The sequence below is a fragment of the Macaca thibetana genome, chromosome 7, assembly GCF_024542745.1.
Source record: "Macaca thibetana thibetana isolate TM-01 chromosome 7, ASM2454274v1, whole genome shotgun sequence".
Lineage (NCBI taxonomy): Eukaryota > Metazoa > Chordata > Mammalia > Primates > Cercopithecidae > Macaca > Macaca thibetana.
This window is the reverse complement of record NC_065584.1, coordinates 16433410-16452553: the sequence shown is the minus strand read 5'-3', so window position 1 is coordinate 16452553 and position 19144 is coordinate 16433410. Positions and strand designations below refer to the sequence as shown.

Here is a 19144-nt window from a genome sequence, read left to right as displayed (position 1 = left end):
GCCACCGCGCCCGGCCCAAAATTTTTTTAAAAAATTAACCGGGCATAGCGGTGCACACCTGTGGTCCCAGCTACTCGGGAGGCTGAGGAGGATCGCTTGAGACCCGGAGGTTGAGGTTGCAGTGAGCTGAGATCATGTCACTGCACTCCAGCCTGGGCAACAGCGCAAGACCCTGTCTCAAAAAAAAAAAAAAAATATATATATATATATATATATATATATAAAATAAAATAAAATTCGTCAGCATCTTCTTATGGCTTGGACCTCAGCCTGATCTCAAGATCCATGGTGACCTGGTCCCAGCTCAGTTTCTCCCCTGACCCCTGACACTCCAGTCATCCCCAACCAGCTCCCAAGACAGAAAGCTCCCCAGGAACTTTCTGTCATGATCATTTTAGGATGGGAAGGTCCTTTGGAGACCCCATCTGGGTCCACGATTGTGCCTTTACATTTTTCCCTGGTGCCTCCTGTGCTGCCAGCTTGGAGACTCCTAGAGCAGATCGCCCAGTGGGCTTCCACGTGCCGCTTCCTCTGCCTGGGTGTGCCTTCTTCCTTGCCCAACTAGCAAACTCCTATTCATGCCTCAAGACCCAGCACCTAACTCCTTTGTGGAAGAGAATTGATTTCCCCCTTCTCTGTGTCACGCTACCCAGACTGTTGACATTCACTGCTGTGTATTGCCAGTATCTGTTTTCAATGAAGTCTCACCTATCAATGTAGGATTATGAGCTCTTTAAACACTGGGATGGGCCAGGCACGGTGGCTCACGCCTCTAATCCCAGCACTTTGGAAGGCCAAGGAGGGCAGATCACCTGAGATGAGGAATTCGAGACCAGCATGGCCAACATGGTGAAACCCTGTCTCTACTAAAAATACAAAAATTAGCCAGGCATGGTGGCGCGGGCCTATAATCTCAGCTACTCGGGAGGCTGAGGTGGGAGAATCACTTGAACCTGGGAGGCGGAGGTTGCAGTGAGCCAAGATCACGCCATTGCACTCCAGGCTGGGCTACAGAGCGAGACTCCATCTCAAAAAATCAAAAAAACATTAAAAAAAAAAAAAAAAAAAGACTGGGATGGTGTCCTCCATTACTCTAGCCCCATCACCTAGCATGTGCCTGACATGGAGGCATGGCTCAGTAAAAGAGTTTGGAGTGAGTAAAGAATAAGCTTGTAACCAAAGAAGGCTTTGAGCCCTACAGAAGAGTTTCCTCTAAGGGAAGAGAAAGGCGTCACCCACTGCTGGCACTGAGACGTTCCCCAAGACACATGTTGTCTGTCCCCTTGGGCTACTGGCCCTATCTCCATAGCAGAGAGGGCACCATTTACTTTTCTTCTTTTTTTTTTGAGACAGTCTCACTCTGTTGCCCAGGTTGGAGTGCAGTGGCGCGATCTCGGCTTACTGCAACCTCCACCTCCCAGTTTCAAGCGATTCTCCTGCCTCAGCCTCCTGAGTAGCTGGGATGTGCAGCTGTGTGCCACCGTGCCTGGCTAATTTTTGTATTTTTAGTATAGACGGGGTTTCACCATGTTGCCCAGTCTCGTCTTGAACTCCAGAGCTCAAGTGACCTTCCCGCCTCGGACTCCCAAAGTGCTGGGATTACAGGCATGAGCCACTGTTCCCGGCCACCATTTGCTTTTCTTGGTGGTTTGGCTTGTCTTGGATTGCGGGTATAGGAGACACACTGGGTGGGAGGTGGGGGTGTGCTCTATACATGCTGATTTAATCGTTTCTGATCTGAGGACGTTTGAAGGATGCCAACAAGGCCCCCTGCTGAAAACTATGCTCCCTACCCAGGTGCCAGGGCTGGAAATTTCAGCACTAGACATCCTCTTCTCTCTCCACAGTCCTTCTATAGTGTAGTATCAGGGGCCACAGTGAGGGTCTGGGGCCCTGCCAGCTTTCCCCTTGTGTCTACAGGATGGACCGTCCCCAGTTCTGGAAATACGAGTTCGGTGCCTGCACCGGCAGCCTGGCTTCGCTGGAGCGGTACTCAGAGCAGCTGAAGGACATGGTGGCCTTCCTCTTGGGCTGCAGCTTCTCCCTGGAGGAGGCCTTGGAGAAAGCAGGGCTCCCCAGAAGAGACCCAGCAGGTCACAGCCAGGCGGCTGCATACAAGGTAGGGACACAGCCCACAACCCACAAGGGCAGAATGGCCTGAAAATGCAGATCAACTTACATCTTCCTGGGGCAGAGAGAACACGGGCACGGGAGGTAGAAAACCTAAGCTCCAGCCCCAGCTCAGCCACTTTCTAGCTGTGCAGCCCAGGAGAAATGATCGATCTCTTTGAGCCAGCTTTGGTCCCACGCACCTCTGGGACCGCTGTGAGCACCCAGTGTGGTCCTTCTTCGTGGTTCAGTGCCGTAAACCAAACCCGCTTGGGATTTCTCTGGCTCCTTTAACTTCAGGCACCTCAGCAAGATTTTTATGAATCCTCCCTGGCTCGGGTGAGCCTCAGCCACGGGGAATGAGCCTGGCTCTGTCAATACCCAGGGATTTGTGGCAGAGCCTCGGCCAGGCAGTTCCTCCTGGGTTAGGTCTCTGTCCAGAAAGCCGGGTCATGTTCCTGGCCGGAGGTTGCCTTTGGCAGTCACAAACACAGCACAGCCAGCCTCTCTGGGACGTGCCTGCTGTGCCTCTTCCAGCCCTTACTTGTCAAGGTGAGTGCACTCGATTCCCTGGTTCCACAGACCCTTCCTGGACATCTGTTGGTGAAGTCTGAGAGTTCACTGTGCTCCAGCGGTGGTCAGCCAGCATAAACAGCCAGGCTCCAGGTTTCTTTATTTATGGAGGACTTGGATCAGAGATTTTGTCTTGGACTCTGGGACATTTATTAAAATGTCTTGGTTTGGGCTCCTGCCAGAGAGGCCCCAGCTGCCTCTGATCAGAAACAAAGCTACCCATAGTCTGTGCTGCCCTCATGGGTGAAGTGTGTGCCCGAGCGGTTCCCTTGAAGCTAGGGAAGGGTGGGGATGGGACCCCAGCGGCTGGCGGGCACCCACGGCAGGCTCTGGCTCTGGAACACACCGCTCTTTGTAGGAGGTGGGAGCTGAGAGGGCGCCATGGCTCCACATGCAGATTCTCATTTTAGATGAGGAAACCGAGGTCTAAAGAGAGAAAAGGACTTGCCCAAGTCCCAAAGCTCGATGGGAACCCAGAACTCCTGGCTCCCATCTGTACAATGTCAGTAGCAGAGATGTGACAACTAAATGATGCTTTGCAGTCACGGGGTCTGCTGATATGGAAGCTATTTGTTGCCTACAAAGGTACAAGTAAGTGCCCATAGTAAGTGCTCAACACGGCCTCACTGACCCCGATGCTTATCAAATAACTTTCAGTCTAATATCGACCCCTCTGCCCGTGGGCTCCAGGGAGAGATGGCCAGGCAGCCATCTGGGATTCCACTGGCCACCCCCAGACGGAATGTGTCTCAGCCTTGGGGAGCACTGCCTGGGTCTGCCAGTGGCTCCAGCACGTCCCCTCTCCTGGGTGCTATTATGCAGACACTGCTGGCAGGCACCCTGAGGTTCCATCCTGCTGCCGCCAGGGTGGTGATAGCAAGCTCTTTAGGTGGTGGCCAAGACTTCACAGTGGATTACAGTCCTGGCCATGTCCTAAATCTTTCATAAGCTCTATTGCAGGCACCAGAAACCATTCAGAAGGTGGGGTAGGGAAGCGAAACACCAATGAAAGTCACACCGATCAAAGCAGGCAACATCTGTTAAGGCAGGAGGAACCAGGCCATGCTCCCTGGGGTCTGGGGACAGGCTTGTCGCTGGTGTGGATTCAGAAGGCAGAGTGGACATCAGCTCCTACTGTGATGTTCTCCGTTGCCTCCCTCTGCCCCTGATTCACCAGAGGCTGTTTACCTGTGGTCCACGACCCTTGCAGTCCCTGGAGAAATTCAGAGCCTCCATGATATTGGATAGAAAAAAAAGTATGTTTTTCTTTTCCCTCTGTCCCTCCCTCCCTCCCTCCCTCCCTCCCTCTCTCTCTCCCTTCTTTATTTTATTTTATTTTTGACAGTCCTTGCTCAGTTGCTCAGGCTGGAGTGGAGCAGTGACACAATCACAGCTCAATGCAGCCTCAACCTCCTGGGCTCAAGAGATCCTCCCATTTCAGCCTCCTGAATAGCTGGGACTACAGGCATGCGCCAGCATACCCAGCTAATTTATGGGGTTTTTTTCTGTTTGTTTGTTTGTTTTTTTGGTAGAGATGGGGTTTCGCTGTATTGTCCAGGCTGGTCTTGAACTTCTGGGCTCAAGCGATCCAACCTTCTTGGCCTCCCAAAGTGCTGGTATTACAGACACGGACCACTGTGCCCAGCCTCATTTTTATTTTCATAACCTCAACCCACATTTAGCATTTCCTTCAATTATGAATGTAGGCAGCAAACGGCTGTCGTATCAGCAGACCCTGTGACTTCATGGCTGGCAACGGAAACCACAGATATCTTCATATCACATTAGAGTTCTTCTGATGTCTCAAAAATAGCCTATATGCTGATCACTACTTCAAAGTTACAATGATGGTCAAACTGGCATCTTGTTTCTTAGGCTGCTACTGAGGAAGCATGCATATTGTCTCACATTTTTCCTTTTTTTTTTTTTTCTTTGAGATGGAGTCTTGCTCTGTCACCCAGGCTGGAGTGCAGTGGTGTGATCTCGGCTCACTGCAACCTCTGCCTCCTGGGTTCAAGCAATTCTCCTGCCTCAGCCTCCTGAGTAGCTGGGACTACAGATGCGTGCCACTATGCCTGGCGAACTTTTGTGTTTTTGGTAGAGACGGGGTTTCACCATGCTGGCCAGGCTGGTCTCGAACTCCTGACCTCGTGATCTGCCCACCTCGGCCTCCCAAGTGCTGGGATTACAGCTGTGAGCCACCGTGCCTGGCCACATTTTTCTATTACTTGATAACTGTGCTTGCAGGATAATTGGTTTCCTTTGGAATCCTGTGCATTTTCTTGTATACAGTTAAAAGCATTACTTTGACCAGGGGTCCACAGCTGTTCTAGTCTACCAAAGGGGTCCGTGGCACACAAAAAGTTAAGATTCCCTATTTTAAACCAGTAATTAGCAGCAAACTCCCCCTCTCTATGTCACATAAAAATAGAAGCTAATTTCTATAACAGCTACTCCTCCTTCATTTAGCTGCCTTGAACTCTTGGTGCTCAGAGCTTGGATCTGTGCTAATTCCATTTTTTAACATTTTCACTTGATTTTTTTTTTTTTTTTTTTTTTTTTTTTTTTTTTGGTCAGACAACAGTGCCTTGTGTTACCCATGCTGGCTTCTGCTGCCCTCTGGTGGTCACAATGAGGCCCATTCCCAAGGACAAGCTGGAAAGGCTGGTGCGGGCCTGCTGCTCCCTAGGGGGTGAGCAGGGGCAACCTGTTCACATCGGGGACCCAGGTCAGTGTCTCTCGCTCCTGCCCATGATCCTGACAGCCTCTCTTGGAGTTGGGCCTGAGGAGCAGACAAGAGCTTGCCATGCTCCTGAGCTCCCACGGCTTGTCTTTCTTTTTACCAGGGGTCTCCAGGGGCAAAGCCCTGAACAAGGCTCAAAGGCTCCGGCAGCTGTCTCGGGGCTGGGCTTACAGATGCCCCTCAGGTTTAAAGGTGCCACCCTTGGCAGAATAGCCAGTCTCACTGTGGTGTAAGTTTAGATATATCATATCCTCTTGGGTTTTTACGGAGGCTTAATATATATAGGAAAAAAAATATATATATATATATATATAAAAAATGAATATATATTGGGTTTTGTCCACAATTCCTGGCTCATAGCTCCTAAAATTCTTGGAACTTCCAAAATGCTATATTTTGTCTGATAGGTTCAGGGTGGGGCTGGTCACCAGAAAGACTAAGGTAGGATTAGAGGGTTGGGACTTTCAGCTCCACCCCTCCCCCCAACCTCCAGGGAGGAAAGAGGGGCTGAAGGTCAAGCTGATTACCCACGGCTGATGGTTTAATCAATCATGCTCATGTAATGAAGCCTCCGTAAAACCCCAAGAGGATAGGCTTCAGCGAGCTTCTACATAGCTGAACACATGTAGGTTCCTAGAGGGTGGTGCCCAGGGAGGGCACGGAAGCTCCACACTCCTTCCCCTACACCTCGCCCTGGGCATCTCTTTATCTGTATCCTTTGCAATATCCTTTTATTTTATTTTATTTATTGTTGAGACACAGTTTCCCTCTGTCGCCCAGGCTGGAGTTCAGTGTTACAATCTCAGCTTACTGCAACCTCCATCTCCTGGGTTCAAGTGATTCTCCTGCTTCAGCCTCCCAGGTAGCTGGGATTACAGGCGCCCACTACCACGTCTGGCTAATTTTTATACTTTTAGTAGAGATGGGGTTTCGCCATCTTGGCCAGGCTGGTCTTGAACTCCTGGCCTCAAGTGGTCTGCCCATCTTGGCCTCCCAAAGTGCTGGGATTACAGGTATGGGCCACCGCACCCTGCCTGCAATGTCCTTAATAACAAACTGGTAAACATAAGTAAATGTTTCCTCAAGGTCTGCGAGCTGCTCCAGCAAATTAATCAAACTCAAAGAGTTTGGGTTTCATCAAACCCAAAGAGGGTTAATCAAACTGGAGGCCAGTTGGTCAGAAGTTCTGCAGTACCAGACTTGCAACTGGTGTCTGTAGGGGGGTGGCCTTGGGGACTGAGCCCTCAACCCGTGGGTTCTGATGCTATCTCCAGGTGGAATGGAATTGGAGGGAACCCAGCTGGTGCCTCCTGCTTGATGGTGGGGAGAAACCCCCACAAATTTGATCACAGGAGTTTTCTGTGTTGGTGACTGTTATTGTGGTGTGAGAGCAGAGGAAACACACCATTTAGATAGAGTTTTTTTTTTCTCTACACACTCACCCACTGGGGAGATCTTTGATAAATGTAAAGCTCCTATGAACTTCCAGTGAATCTGGGGTTGGGGGAAGCCAAGGGTGGCAGAAGGGCTCTTTATCCGGAGATTTGAGCTCGAAGCAACGTCTAATCTGGGCTGCTATTCATTGGTATATTTGGGTAGGAGATGGCTTTGTTCCAAATGTTAATTTGAGCTGAAATCCATTGATCCCCAGCATATTAACTCAATCTGACAGTGAGTGAATAGATCCAACATGAAGAGCCAATATCAAGAAGCTGTGCAGGCCTCTTAGAGGGCCTGATGAGAGTTTGAGACTGGGCCTTGGATGAGGGTCCAAGTTTGGTATACCTGAACTTGCTCAGCTGCATAACCAACAACATTAGACAGAACCTACCCTTTTGTGAAAACGCAGTCAGCACTTGCTAGCTTCATCACATGAGGGTGATTGCAGAGCCGCCCACCAGGATGGTGTCTGCTGAGGAGTTTTATCATTAGTGGGGATGGATTGGGCCCAGCACATCCATCTTTGCTGTCTTCAGGATTAGGTTGCTGCTGGTAGTCAAGCAGCTGAGGTTAGGTACATGAGATGTGACCCAGCCTGGACCAAGGTCAACCCCCCAAGGCTGGCTTTGGTAGCAGCCTGCATGCACAATGAGAGTACTAGGCTCAACGCACCCAAGGATCCTTCCAGTAATCATCCGTGAAGTTTGAAATTCTGTGTTCTGAAACCAGCACTCCACATGGACTGTAAATTATGGAGAACCCCGAGTTGTCAAAGCCTCAATCCCTATTCTCCTTCACCTCTTCCTCAAATACCATTTACAATAATCCTGCAATTTGAGTTTCTGTTTTAGAGAAAGAACCATAAACTACTCAACCAGTTCTAATTGGATGCTGCCTGCTGAGGGAATTACATTTTCCTTTTCCATCTGCAGAACTGTTGGGAATCAAAGAGCTTTCCAAACCTGCCTACGGGGATGCCGTGGTGTGTTCCCCAGGGGAGGTTCCAGTGTTCTGGCCTTCTCCACTGACCAGTCTCGGAGCTCTCAGCAGCTGTGGTATGTTGGGGAATACTGGGGCAATCGCTCTGCCCTAGGATGGAGCCCAGTGGGGTCTAGTTCTTGAAAGCATATTCTCGCAGTACAATGATTTAAAAATAAAGCCATAAAACAAAACACAAAACAGAGGCCTATAGCTGCAGTGATTCTCTCTCTGGATTCCTTCTTTTATTTATTTATTTATTTATTTATTTTTATTTATCTATTTATTAAGACAGAGTCTCACTCTGTTGCCAGGCTAGAGTGCTGTGGTGCAATCTCGGCTCACTGCAACCTCCAACTCCCTGGTTCAAGCGATTCTTCAGTCTCAGCCTCCTCAGTAGCTGGGATTACAGGCATGTGCCACCATGCCTAGCTAATTTTTGTATTTTTATAAGAGACAGGGTTTCACCATGTTGGCCAGGATGATCTCGATCTCCTGACCTCGTGATCCGCCCACCTTGGCCTCCCACAGTGCTGGGATTACAGGTGTGAGTCATCATGCCTGGCCTGGTTTCCTTCTTTTAATCCCAGGGCTGGAGCACTTTGTCTTACAACTCAATTTTTTTGTCGTCGTTGGTTTTTTGGTCTTGTTGAGACACAGTCTCACTCTGTCACCCAGGCTGCAGTGCAGTGGCATGATCTCGGCTCACTGCAACCTCCGTCTCCTGGGCTTAAGCGAGGGAGGCATGCCTCAGCCTCCCAAGTAGCTGGAATTACAGGTGCATGCCACCACACCTGGCTAATTTTTGTATTTTTAGTAGAGACGAAGTTTTGCCATGTTGGCCACGCTGGTCTCAAACTCCTGGCCTCAAGTGATCCTCCCACCTTGGCCTCCCAAAGTGCTTGGATTACAGGCATGAACCACCGCATCCAGCCTTAAATATGTTTTGATTAAATGTATTTCCTTCCTTCCTTCTTTCCTTCCTTCCTTCCTTCCTTTCCTTCCTCTTTCTTCTTTCTCTCTCTCTCTCTCCTTTTCTTTTCTTTTCTTTCTTTCACAGGGCCTCACTGTATTGCCCAGGCTTGAGTTCAGTGGCATCATCATAGCTCACTGCAGCCTCAAACCTCTGCAGTCAAGTGATCCTCCCATCTCAGCCTCCCAGGTAGCTGAGACTACAGGCATACGCCATCATACCAAACCAATTTTTAGAATTTTTTTGTAGAGATGGGATCTTGCTACAATGTCCAGGCTGGTCTCAAAGTCCTGGGCTCAAATGATTCTCCTGCCCCGGCCTCCTGAGTCATAGGGATAACAGGCAGGAGCCACTACTTCAGCCGTTTTAATTAAACATATATTTTTATCTGCCGAAGCATCCCAGCCCATTCTAGCAGGAAAACTAACCTTTAGCTTGGCTTTTTGAGACATTTTGGAGATTGATGGGGCCTTGAAAACAAAGGTGAAGCCAAGAAATGTAACTAAACAAGTAATTTCCCATGGTATTTGCAAGGTGATTATAAACAAGGCCTGCAGCAGTACATTTTTTCCAAAGCCTAGGTGATATTACAATGAAGAGACACACGAGGGCGCCCTCCCTAGCTCACAGTACGATAGGAAGGGGACAGAAACATGAAAAATAACAGCCATTGCAGACCATGGTCATGGACACTGGAAAATTCTGGCCAGGCCAGCCACACTTGCACTGTAAGCATAGAATCTAGTGTTATTTTAATTTATTTTGAAAGCATTCATGAGAGTTCAGCTATCAGAATGGCCTCATGCGAGGGAAAGATCATCCCTAATGTGGTGAAGAGGCATGGCTGCCAAGATCTACAGGATTCCATTCGTTCGTTTATTTAAGTACATGTGTTGAGAACGTGCTGTGTGCCAGGCATGCACCCAGGCCTCGGGACTACAGTGCTCCGTGAGACAGGATGGAGTCCTCTGGGCGCTCATGGTCTTTTCTGAGTGTGTGTGTGGGCAGTGTGTAGACACATACACTCACGTTTAGTAAACGTCCGCCAGCCCACTGGCCTCACCACTTTCCCACCATCAGCCTTGGCAGGTGCCCTGCAGAGGAGATCTCACTGCCATGGGCACCCCAGCATGTTCCAGCCCTTTAATTCTGACAGCAATAGCACAGTTGATCATAGATGAGAACAAATGACATCAGACAAGGACAACCTTGAAAACCTTGAATCATTCTCAAACTTCCTTTTTTTTTTGAGACAAGGTCTCACTCTGTCACCCAGGCTGAATGCAGTGGCACGATCACAGCGCACTGTAGCCTTGACCTCCTAGACTCAAGTGATCCTCCCACCTTAGCCTCTGGAGTAGCTGGGACTATAGGCATCAGGCATGCACCATAGAGATGGAGTCTCACTGTGTTGCCCAGGCTGGTCTTGAACTCCTGGGCTCAAGCGATCCTCCCACCTCAGCCTCCCAAAGTGCTGGGATTATAGTCATGAGCCACCATGCCTACCTTGAACTTCAATATTTAAACTTCGATTAGCAATATATTATTTGCTGCAGACCTCACAACTGATGGGGACAAAACTGTGTCATGCTCTGAGCTGACTGTTCTGACGTGTAGCTGGCTTTGGAGTGACCAGTTTTAGGTGCCGTTCAAAACACAGACAAGCGATGATTACATTCTTCAGATTCATGACTTCTTTCCCTTACACGTCAAATCGAAAAGTTATGTATCTATCAGATTTTTATTTTGAAGTGCTGGCTGACTCTGGCTTTCTATTAAATATGAAACTTTAAGCCAGGCATGGTGGCTCATGCCTATAATCCCAGCACTTTGGGAGGCTGAGGTGATTGGATCACTTGAGGTCAGGAGTTCAAGACCAGCTTGGCCAACATGGTGAAACCTTGTCTCTACTAAAAATATAAAAATTAGCCAGACGTGGTGGCACACACCTATAATCCCAGCTACTTGGGAGGCTGACACAAGAGAATTGCCGGAACCCTGGAGGCAGAGGTTTGCAGTGAGCTGAGATCGCGCCACTGCACTCCAGCCTGGGTGACAGAGTGAGACTCTGTCTCAAAAAAAAAAACAAAAGAAAAGAAAAGAAACTTTATTGTTCCTGTGAAATCCAGTATTTACTCAATTCACATGTGCATTTGTTGAACACCTATTATGCGCAAGGCACTCTGGGATCCTGAGATGCATGAGCAATGGTCGCTCTTCTCCAGGAGCATACAGCTGAGTGGACATGAGTACTCAAGGATGATAATGACACTGAGGAAGGCAGAAGAGGTAAATAGTATGGTATTAAGCACTTAATGAGCCAGGCACAAGAAACTAAGAATGAGTAAGATACTGTGTGATTCAGGCCAGGCTCCATGGCTCATGCCTGTAATCCCAGCACTATGGTAGGCTGAGGCAGGAGGCTTGCTTGAGCCCAGGAGTTTGAGGCTGCAGTGAGCTTTGTTGCACCACTGTACTCCAGCCTGGGCAACAGAGAAAGAGCCTTGTCTCTTTCAAAAATTTATATATGAGGCTGGGCGCAGTGGCTCACGTCTGTAATCCCAGCACTCTGGGAGGCTGAGACAGGAGGATCACCTGAGGTCAGGAGTTCGAGACCAGCCAACCCAACATGGCAAAACCCTGTCTCTACTAAAAATACAAAAATTATCCAGGCATAGTGGCACACGCCTATCATCCCAGCTACTCAGGAGGCTGAGACAGGAGAATTGCTTGAACCCGGGAGGCAGAGGTTGCAGTGAGCCAAGATTGCACCACTGCACTCCAACCTAAGTGACAGAGCAAGGCTCTGTCTCCAAAAAAAAAAAAAAAAAAAAAGTGTGTGTATATATATATGGTGGATATATATATATACACACACACACAGTGGATACATATATATGGATATATATATATATGGTGCTTGTTCAATTATGCAAACCATCATTTATTGAGGGCTTACTCTGAAACAAGCACTTTGCTGAACACTTTTAAAAAACTTATTTTTTTTTTACTTTTTTAAACCACATGAGTGTGCTAAACACTTTTTTTTTTTTTTGAGTGTTTAGCACCTGGCCTGCTAAACACTTTTACGTACATTTTCCAGTTTCTTTCTGACAACAGCCATATGAGGCGTTATCATTGCTTTACAGTCAAAGAAACAGGTTTAAAGAATAAAGTCGGGCCAGTCGTGGTGGCTCATGCCTGTAATCCCAGCATTTTGGGAGGCCAAGGTGGGTGGATCACCTGAGGTGAGGAGTTTGAGACCAGCCTGGATAACATGGTGAAACCCCGTCTCTACCAAAAATACAAAAATTAGTCGGGCATGGTAGCAGGTGCCTGTAATCCCAGCCACTCAGGAGGCTGAGGCGGGATAATCGCTTGAACCCAGGAGGTGGAGGTTGCAGTGAGCCGAGATTGTACCACTGCACTCCAGCCTGGGTGACACAGCAAGACTCTGTCTCAAAAAAAAATAAAATAAAATAAAAAAATAAAGTCAATAAAGTCACATCCCAAATTCAAGTATGTTCACAATGCTAAAACCACTTCTTAATAACTATGCTGTAGTGTTTCACATTGCCTGAAATCTAACAAGGAAGAGTCTTTAAAGCATAAAATTAACACAAACGAAAGCAAAATGTAAGTGCCGTAAGGAAAAATAGAAACGATGCTCACAGGGGATTCCAAATCTAACATTTGCTGGAAAGCAAAGCAAGATGGCGTCATGAGTTTTAAGAATCCAGTAAATACTTCCTGATCGCCATGGGTTAAATTGATGGAATTGCCTAGAGCTCTAGCTACAGCTGTGGCTGTCTCTCACTTCTTTTCAACCCATACTCAACTCATCTTTACTTTCCTAGAGATTAGAGGCAGCTGTGTAAATGGAGCTCGATGTAGCCATCAACCAGCTCATTCTGACCTTGGCGCCAACAGGTGGTATAGGGAGTGCTTAGGCTGAGCTGATGACCAGGCGCCATCTTGCCTATCAGCAGTGGGCTAGATGAGGGTAGGCTGGACTTGCTGAAGTGGCTGGGCTCAGATCCTCCTGTTGTGTGTTTTAGAGACCCCACTGGCTTTTGCCAGCATCCCAGGCTGCACGGTTATGACTGACCTGAAGGATACAAAGGCTGCAGCTAGTTGTCTCACCCCAGAGAGAATTCCAGAGGTCCATCACATTTCCCAAGATCCTCTGCACTACAGCATCGCGTCAGTGTCCGCTTCTCAGAAGATCAGAGAGCTAGAGTCTGTGATCGGCATAGACCCAGGTAAGAAACAATGCATTTGCACCTGGAGAAACTGACCACTGACATAATTTTCAGTGAAAAAGGCAGGATGCAAAATGTCTCCACAGCATGATTTTTTAAATGTTGGTACTGCATATAAATCTCAAAAGGACTAAAATTAAATACACCAAAATACTGACATTGATGGTCTCTAGGTAGTGCTATTATGAGTGATTTTTTTTTTTTTTTTTTTTTTTTTTTTTTTGAGACAGTGTCTCACTCTATTGCCCAGGCTGGAGTGCAATAGCGTGATCTCGGCTCACTGCAACCTCTGCCTCCCGGGTTCAAGTGATTCTCCTGTCTCAGTCTCCTGAGTAGCTGGGATTACAGGCGCGCACCACCACACCCGGCTCATTTTTGTATTTTTAGTAGAGATGGGATTTCACCATGTTGGCCAGGCTGGTCTTGAACTCTTGGCCTCCCAAAGTGCTGGGTTTACAGGCGTGGGCCACTGTGCCCAGCCTTGCTTTTTTTTTTTTTGTTTTTTTGGGTTTTTTTGTTTGTTTGTTTGTTTTTTTGAGATGGAGTCTCGCTCTGTCGCCTGGGCTGGAGTGCAGTGGCCGGATCTCAGCTCCCTGAAAGCTCCGCCTCCCGGGTTTACGCCATTCTCCTGCCTCAGCCTCCCGTGTAGCTGGGACTACAGGCGCCCGCCACCATGCCCGGCTAATTTTTTGTATTTCTAGTAGAGACGGGGTTTCACCGTGTTAGCCAGGATGGTCTCAATCTCCTAACCTCGTGATCCGCCCGTCTCGGCCTCCCAAAGTGCTAGGATTACAGGCTTGAGCCACCGCGCCCGGCCCCAGCCTTGCGTTCTTCTTTGTGGCTTTTTCTTTTTTTTTTTTTTTTTTTTTTTGAGATGGAGTCTCACTTTGTCGCCCAGGCTGGAGTGTGGTGGTACAATCTCAGTTCACTGCAACCTCCACTTCCCAGGTTCAAATGATTCTCCTGCCTCAGCCTCCTGAGTAGCTAGGACTATAGGCACGTGCCACCCCACCCAGCTAATTTTTGTATTTCTAGTAGAGACAGGGTTTCACCATGTTGGCCAGGCTGGTCTCTCGAACTCCTGACCTCAGGTGATCCACCCATCTCAGCCTCCCAAAGTGCTGGGATTTACAGGTGTAAGCCACCACGCCCAGTCGTTTTTGGCTTTTTCTTGTTGTTCTAAACTTTAAACATGTGAGGAAGTTCGTTGAGTTTGTTTGCTGGGCATGTTGCCAGCCAGAAGCAGATGGAGTTAGGTAGGTAAGAAAAAAAGAGAGAATGGTTTCTAGGTAGGCAACTGCCACCATTTAAAAAAAGTTATTTATGTAGTTTATTATTATTATTTAGAGATGGGAGGGCGGTGTCTCACTGTGTTGCCCAGGTTGGTCTTGGACTCCTGGGCTCAAGTGATTTTCCCGCCTCAGCCTCCCAAAGTGCTGGGACTATAGGCGTGGACCACCCAGCTTGTCTTCTATGGATTTAATGATGTCCCTAATCTCTCCGTTTTGTGCCATTGCCCTGGGATTGGGCATGTAATAGATTATTTGTATACTAGGCAGCAGGGATAGTGTTAGGGGCAGGATTACTTCTCTGGGGATCCCAGTGGGGCAGGACCCTACAGCCACAGCCTCACAACAGTTTGCAGTCAACTTGTATATTGTATAACGCATCTCAGAGGAAGGATAGCCCTTCTGTGGCTTTGGAACCACTGGCCTTCTGCACATGGGAGAGGGCTGGTGAGATCCCCTAGGGGACCTGCTGATTCCAATTAGTTGTTTATTTTATTTTATTTTATTTTTTGAGACAAGGTCTCACTCTGTTGCCCAGGCTGGAGTGCAGTGATGCAATCTTGGCTCACTGTAACCTCCACCTCCTAGGCTCAAGCAATCCTCCCACCTCAGCCTCCTGAGTACCTGGGACTACAGGCCGGCACCACCATACCTGGCTAATTTGTTGTTGTATTTTTAGTAGACACGGGGTTCTGCCATGTTACCCAGGCTGGTCTCAAACTCCTGAGCTCAAGTGGTCTGCCCATCTCAGCCTCCCAAAGTGCTGGGATTACAGGCATGAGCCACCACGCCTGGCCCTGCTGATTCCAGTTAGAAAGAGGTTTGCTGAAAGCTGGTTGAGGGGCTTTTAACTTCCAGCTGTGTCTTCATTTAAGGGCTGAATTTCTAATCCCAGGTGGCCAGCAGAGACTGCAGTTTCACCTGCCATTGTGCGGGGTAATTTCCTTTGTTGGCAAACACTCATGAGAGAATTACGGCATAGACCATACCTCAGTTTCCTCATCAGCGTAACAGGAGTAATGACAATTATGCCTCCCTCTCTGGGTTGTGATGCATAGAAAGGATAATGGTGTCACCTACCAAGTTGTACTGTGCCAGGCATCAGGCTGCCAGCAAGCATTTAAGCGTTTCATCTTGTTAAAGTCTCCCAATGACTCTATGTGGAGGCAGCTATGATTAACTTCATTTAACAGGTGAGGAAACTGAGGCAGATAAGGTGCAGAGACTTACCAGAGTCCACATACCTAGTAGGTGGTCAGGGCAGAACTTGAACTCATGTCTGCTGACTTCAAGCCCATGATTTATGAATGTCAGCTAAATTAGAATCTGAATGTAAACAGTAAGTCACAGTCTTGCCTGGGCAGTTGAAAGAGTGCTCCAGTGACTCCTGGTTCACACCCGAGTCCATCTTCTAGACCTTCTCATGGGCCGTGCTCCTAAACCTGGGGTACAAACCATCCTTGGCACCTGGAATGACTGGAGAGAAGGCATATGTGACCTCCCCATCGGTCTACCTGACTCTCATTCCCCAGAGTCAGGTGGACCAGTGGGGAGATCCAGGTAGCTACCTGGATCAATGGTGGCCGACCTTCCTGGAGAGCTGAGGGGTGAGGCCAGCCTGCACATCAGCGGTCAGCTCTCTGGGCCAGACTCCCAGGGCCCAGACAGGACTGATTCCAGTGCCAGTTTAAAGCCTACGGCAGCTGGAAAGAGCCCCAAAACAGACAGACTGAGACCTTCCCCTGCTGGCCAGCACTGTCACGAATCTGACAGTGCAGACCAGCCCTAGAAATGCCTAATTCTTGGGAGGCCGAGGTGGGAGGATCACTTGAGGTCAGGAGTTCAAGACCAGCCTGGGCAACATAGAGAGGTCTTATCTACAAAAAATTAAAAAAATTAGCTAGGTGTGGTCCCAGCTACTGGGGAGGCTGAGGTGTGCAGATTACTTGAGTTCAGGAGGTTGAAGCTTCAGTGAGCCATGACTGCACCACTGCACTCCAGCCTGGGCAATAGAGCAAGATGTGTGAGAGAGAGAAAGAGGGAAGGAGGGAAGGAGGGAGGGAGGGAAGGAGGGAAGGAAGGAGGGAGGAAAGGAACGAGGGAGGGAGGGAAGGAGGGAAGGAAGGGAGGGAGGGAAGGAGGGAGGGAAGGAGGGAGGGAGGGAAGGAAGGAGGGAATGAGGGAAGGAGGGAGGGAGGGAAGGAAGGAAGGAAGGATGGATGGATGGATGTTTGGATGGATGGATGGATGGATGGATGGATGTAGAGATGGGATCTCCCTGTGTTGCCCAGGCTAGTCTTGAACCCCTGGGTTCAAACAATCCTCCCTCCTCAGTCTCCCAAAGTGTTGAGATTACGGGCGGGAGCCACCGCTTCTGGTGCTCTGGGTGGATATATTTTTTTAAATTTCTGCCGTACCTTCTCCTTCACAAACATTCTTACCCAAGCTGATGGCTCTCCATTTAGCACAGGGTCATGAGGGAAGATGAATTATTAACTCTATCATTAGCTCAGATTTAAAAAAAAAAAAAAAAAAAGTAATTGGGAAGTAAATTTATTGCGGACGTGGTGCGCCCACTGCTTAATAAAACGAGCTAAGAGTTCAGCCACAAACACCATCCATCAATGCTGTGCAGACTGCAAGACGAAGCTTGAAGAATGATGCTGGGGGAGGCAGATTTACAGTTGTTGGATGTGTTGATGTCATCTGTTAAGGACCGTCTTTAATCCTCAAGAACAACAGATGCTTTTGATCCCCACTATATTAAATAAGCAGATAGAAGATTCATAACAGCGTCTTGAGCATTACTCACTGGGCATAAGAATAGGCCCACTCGGTCATTTTTGAGAGGATGTTGGCTTGCATTTGAGGTGCCTGGGGAATATGAAGGGATATAGGGTTTATAGTAATGATTTTAGCAGTGATGATAAAATCATCATAAATGTATTGACCAATTTACAATTGACCAAGTTCTCACTCTCCTCTTCTCCGTCTGGTGCTCATGCGCCCTAGGAAGTAGGTTACATCCCAATTTTTTTACTTAAAAATGTTGTTATTCTTATCCTCGCCCCCCTCCATTTTTTGAGACAGGGTCTTGCTCTGTCACCCAGACTGGAGTGCAGTGGTGCGATCTCAGCTCACTGCAGCCTCTGCCTCCCAAGTTTGAGTGATTCTCCTGCCTCAGCCTCCTGAGTAGCTGGGATTACAGGTGTGCACCACCATGCCCGGCTAATTTTTGTATTTTTAGTAGAGATGGGGCTTCATCATGTTGGCCAGGCTGGTCTCGATCTCCTGACCATGGATCAGGTGATCCATCTGCCTCAACCTCCCAAAGTGCTGGGATTACAGATGTGAGTCACCGCGCCTGACCTAAAATTTCGTTTTACAAATGTTCTGGTGTTTTATTTATATGCTGTTATTTAACACCATAAACAATGCGGTGATGAATATCCTTCTGTTTGTGAACATGCCCATGATGACTTTGTTAGGAATAGTGGGCACGAGAAGTGACTCGCTGGCTCCAGTGGAATACACAAATCTAAGAGAGAAATCACCCTCCAGATAGCACTGCTCCAGTGTCCACTCCTCCCAGCACACTATGTGAGGGGCTATGTCCCCGTGACCCTCCTACACCTGGACTACCTCCCATTCTCCATGTGGGAAAACTGAGGCTCAGAGAGGTCAAGGGATGAGGCCAAGGTCACACAGCTACAATATGCCAGCACCTGGACTGGAATGCAAGTTTCCTGGTCCTAAGTCTGGAACTGTTCCTCCATAACAGAAATCCAAACCCCATGTCTTCTTCTTTTTTTTTTTTTTTTTTTTTTTTTGAGACAGAGTTTCACTCTGTTGCCCAGGCTGGAGTGCAGTGGCACGATCTCGGCTCACTGCAACCTCCACCGCCCAAGTTGAAGCGATTCTCCTGCCTCAGCCTCCTGAGTAGCTGGGATTACAGGCGCCTGCCACCATGCCTGGCTAATTTTTGTATTTTTAGTAGAGATGGGGTTTCACTATGTTGGGCAGGCTGCTCTTGAACTCCTGACCTCGTGATCAGCCCGCCTCGGCCTCCCAAAGTGCTGGGATTACAAGCGTGAGCCACCCCGCCCAGCCAACCCCGTGTCTTTCATATTCTCCAGGCACCTCAACTGTAAGCCAGCATCCCCTCACGTCCCTTCAGTCCACTGCTGATTTCAGCCACCGCCAGAGTGGAAGTTCTGTGTCACACACTCTGCCTTCGCATGCACTGTTTTGCTCTGAGGTGACCTGAATGTAGACAAAGGCACAATGGGACCTCATGAGAGTGGCTGCCTGGCTTGGTAGCCACTGGTGGGCATCTGTAGCACACACCACAGCTTCCCCACTCGTATCCTCTGGGCCACCTGGGTTCACTTGCATAGAATTATGGGTGGCTCCCAGCATGACAGCCTCTTACCTTAGGGGCTCGGGTCTCTCTGCTCCATCTGAGGACACCCTCTGTCCCTCCAGAGTCTCCCTCATCACAGCAGGCACAGCCTGGAGGTGCAGAGGACTCAATGCCCTAATGGGCAGGTGGGTAAATGCCCAGTCTCCCTGTCCTCCGAGGACCCCACCGTTTCTTAGAGAATCTCAAGCCGCGCTGAGCCCTGGTTGCCTTTGAAGTTAACTTGCTCACTCACAATCCTTTACTGTTTTTTTCCCCTTTCCCCATCTTCTCGCTTGCATTTCCTGGGATCACCTCCCACTGAAATACTTGTGCCCAGGTCCTTGTGCTAGGGGTCTTCTTTGAGGGAACCTCCAG

The 19144-nt window shown here is 48.6% G+C and overlaps 1 protein-coding gene across 7 annotated transcripts in view; it reads left to right on the top strand.

The window, feature by feature from the left end:
- DGLUCY (D-glutamate cyclase) overlaps positions 1-19144 on the top strand; it is a 162575-nt gene that overhangs the window by 108635 nt on the left and 34796 nt on the right. For 6 of the 7 annotated variants that reach the window (XM_050799063.1, XM_050799066.1, XM_050799064.1 and 3 more), the window contains 4 exons: positions 1921-2119; positions 5260-5410; positions 7798-7920; positions 12875-13078. In XM_050799063.1, the coding sequence (XP_050655020.1) occupies positions 1921-2119; positions 5260-5410; positions 7798-7920; positions 12875-13078 (677 nt within the window). Of the gene's footprint in view, positions 1-1920; positions 2120-5259; positions 5415-5528; positions 5618-7797; positions 7921-12874; positions 13079-19144 lie in introns of all 7 variants that reach the window. The other variant, XM_050799069.1, reaches the window with a different exon arrangement.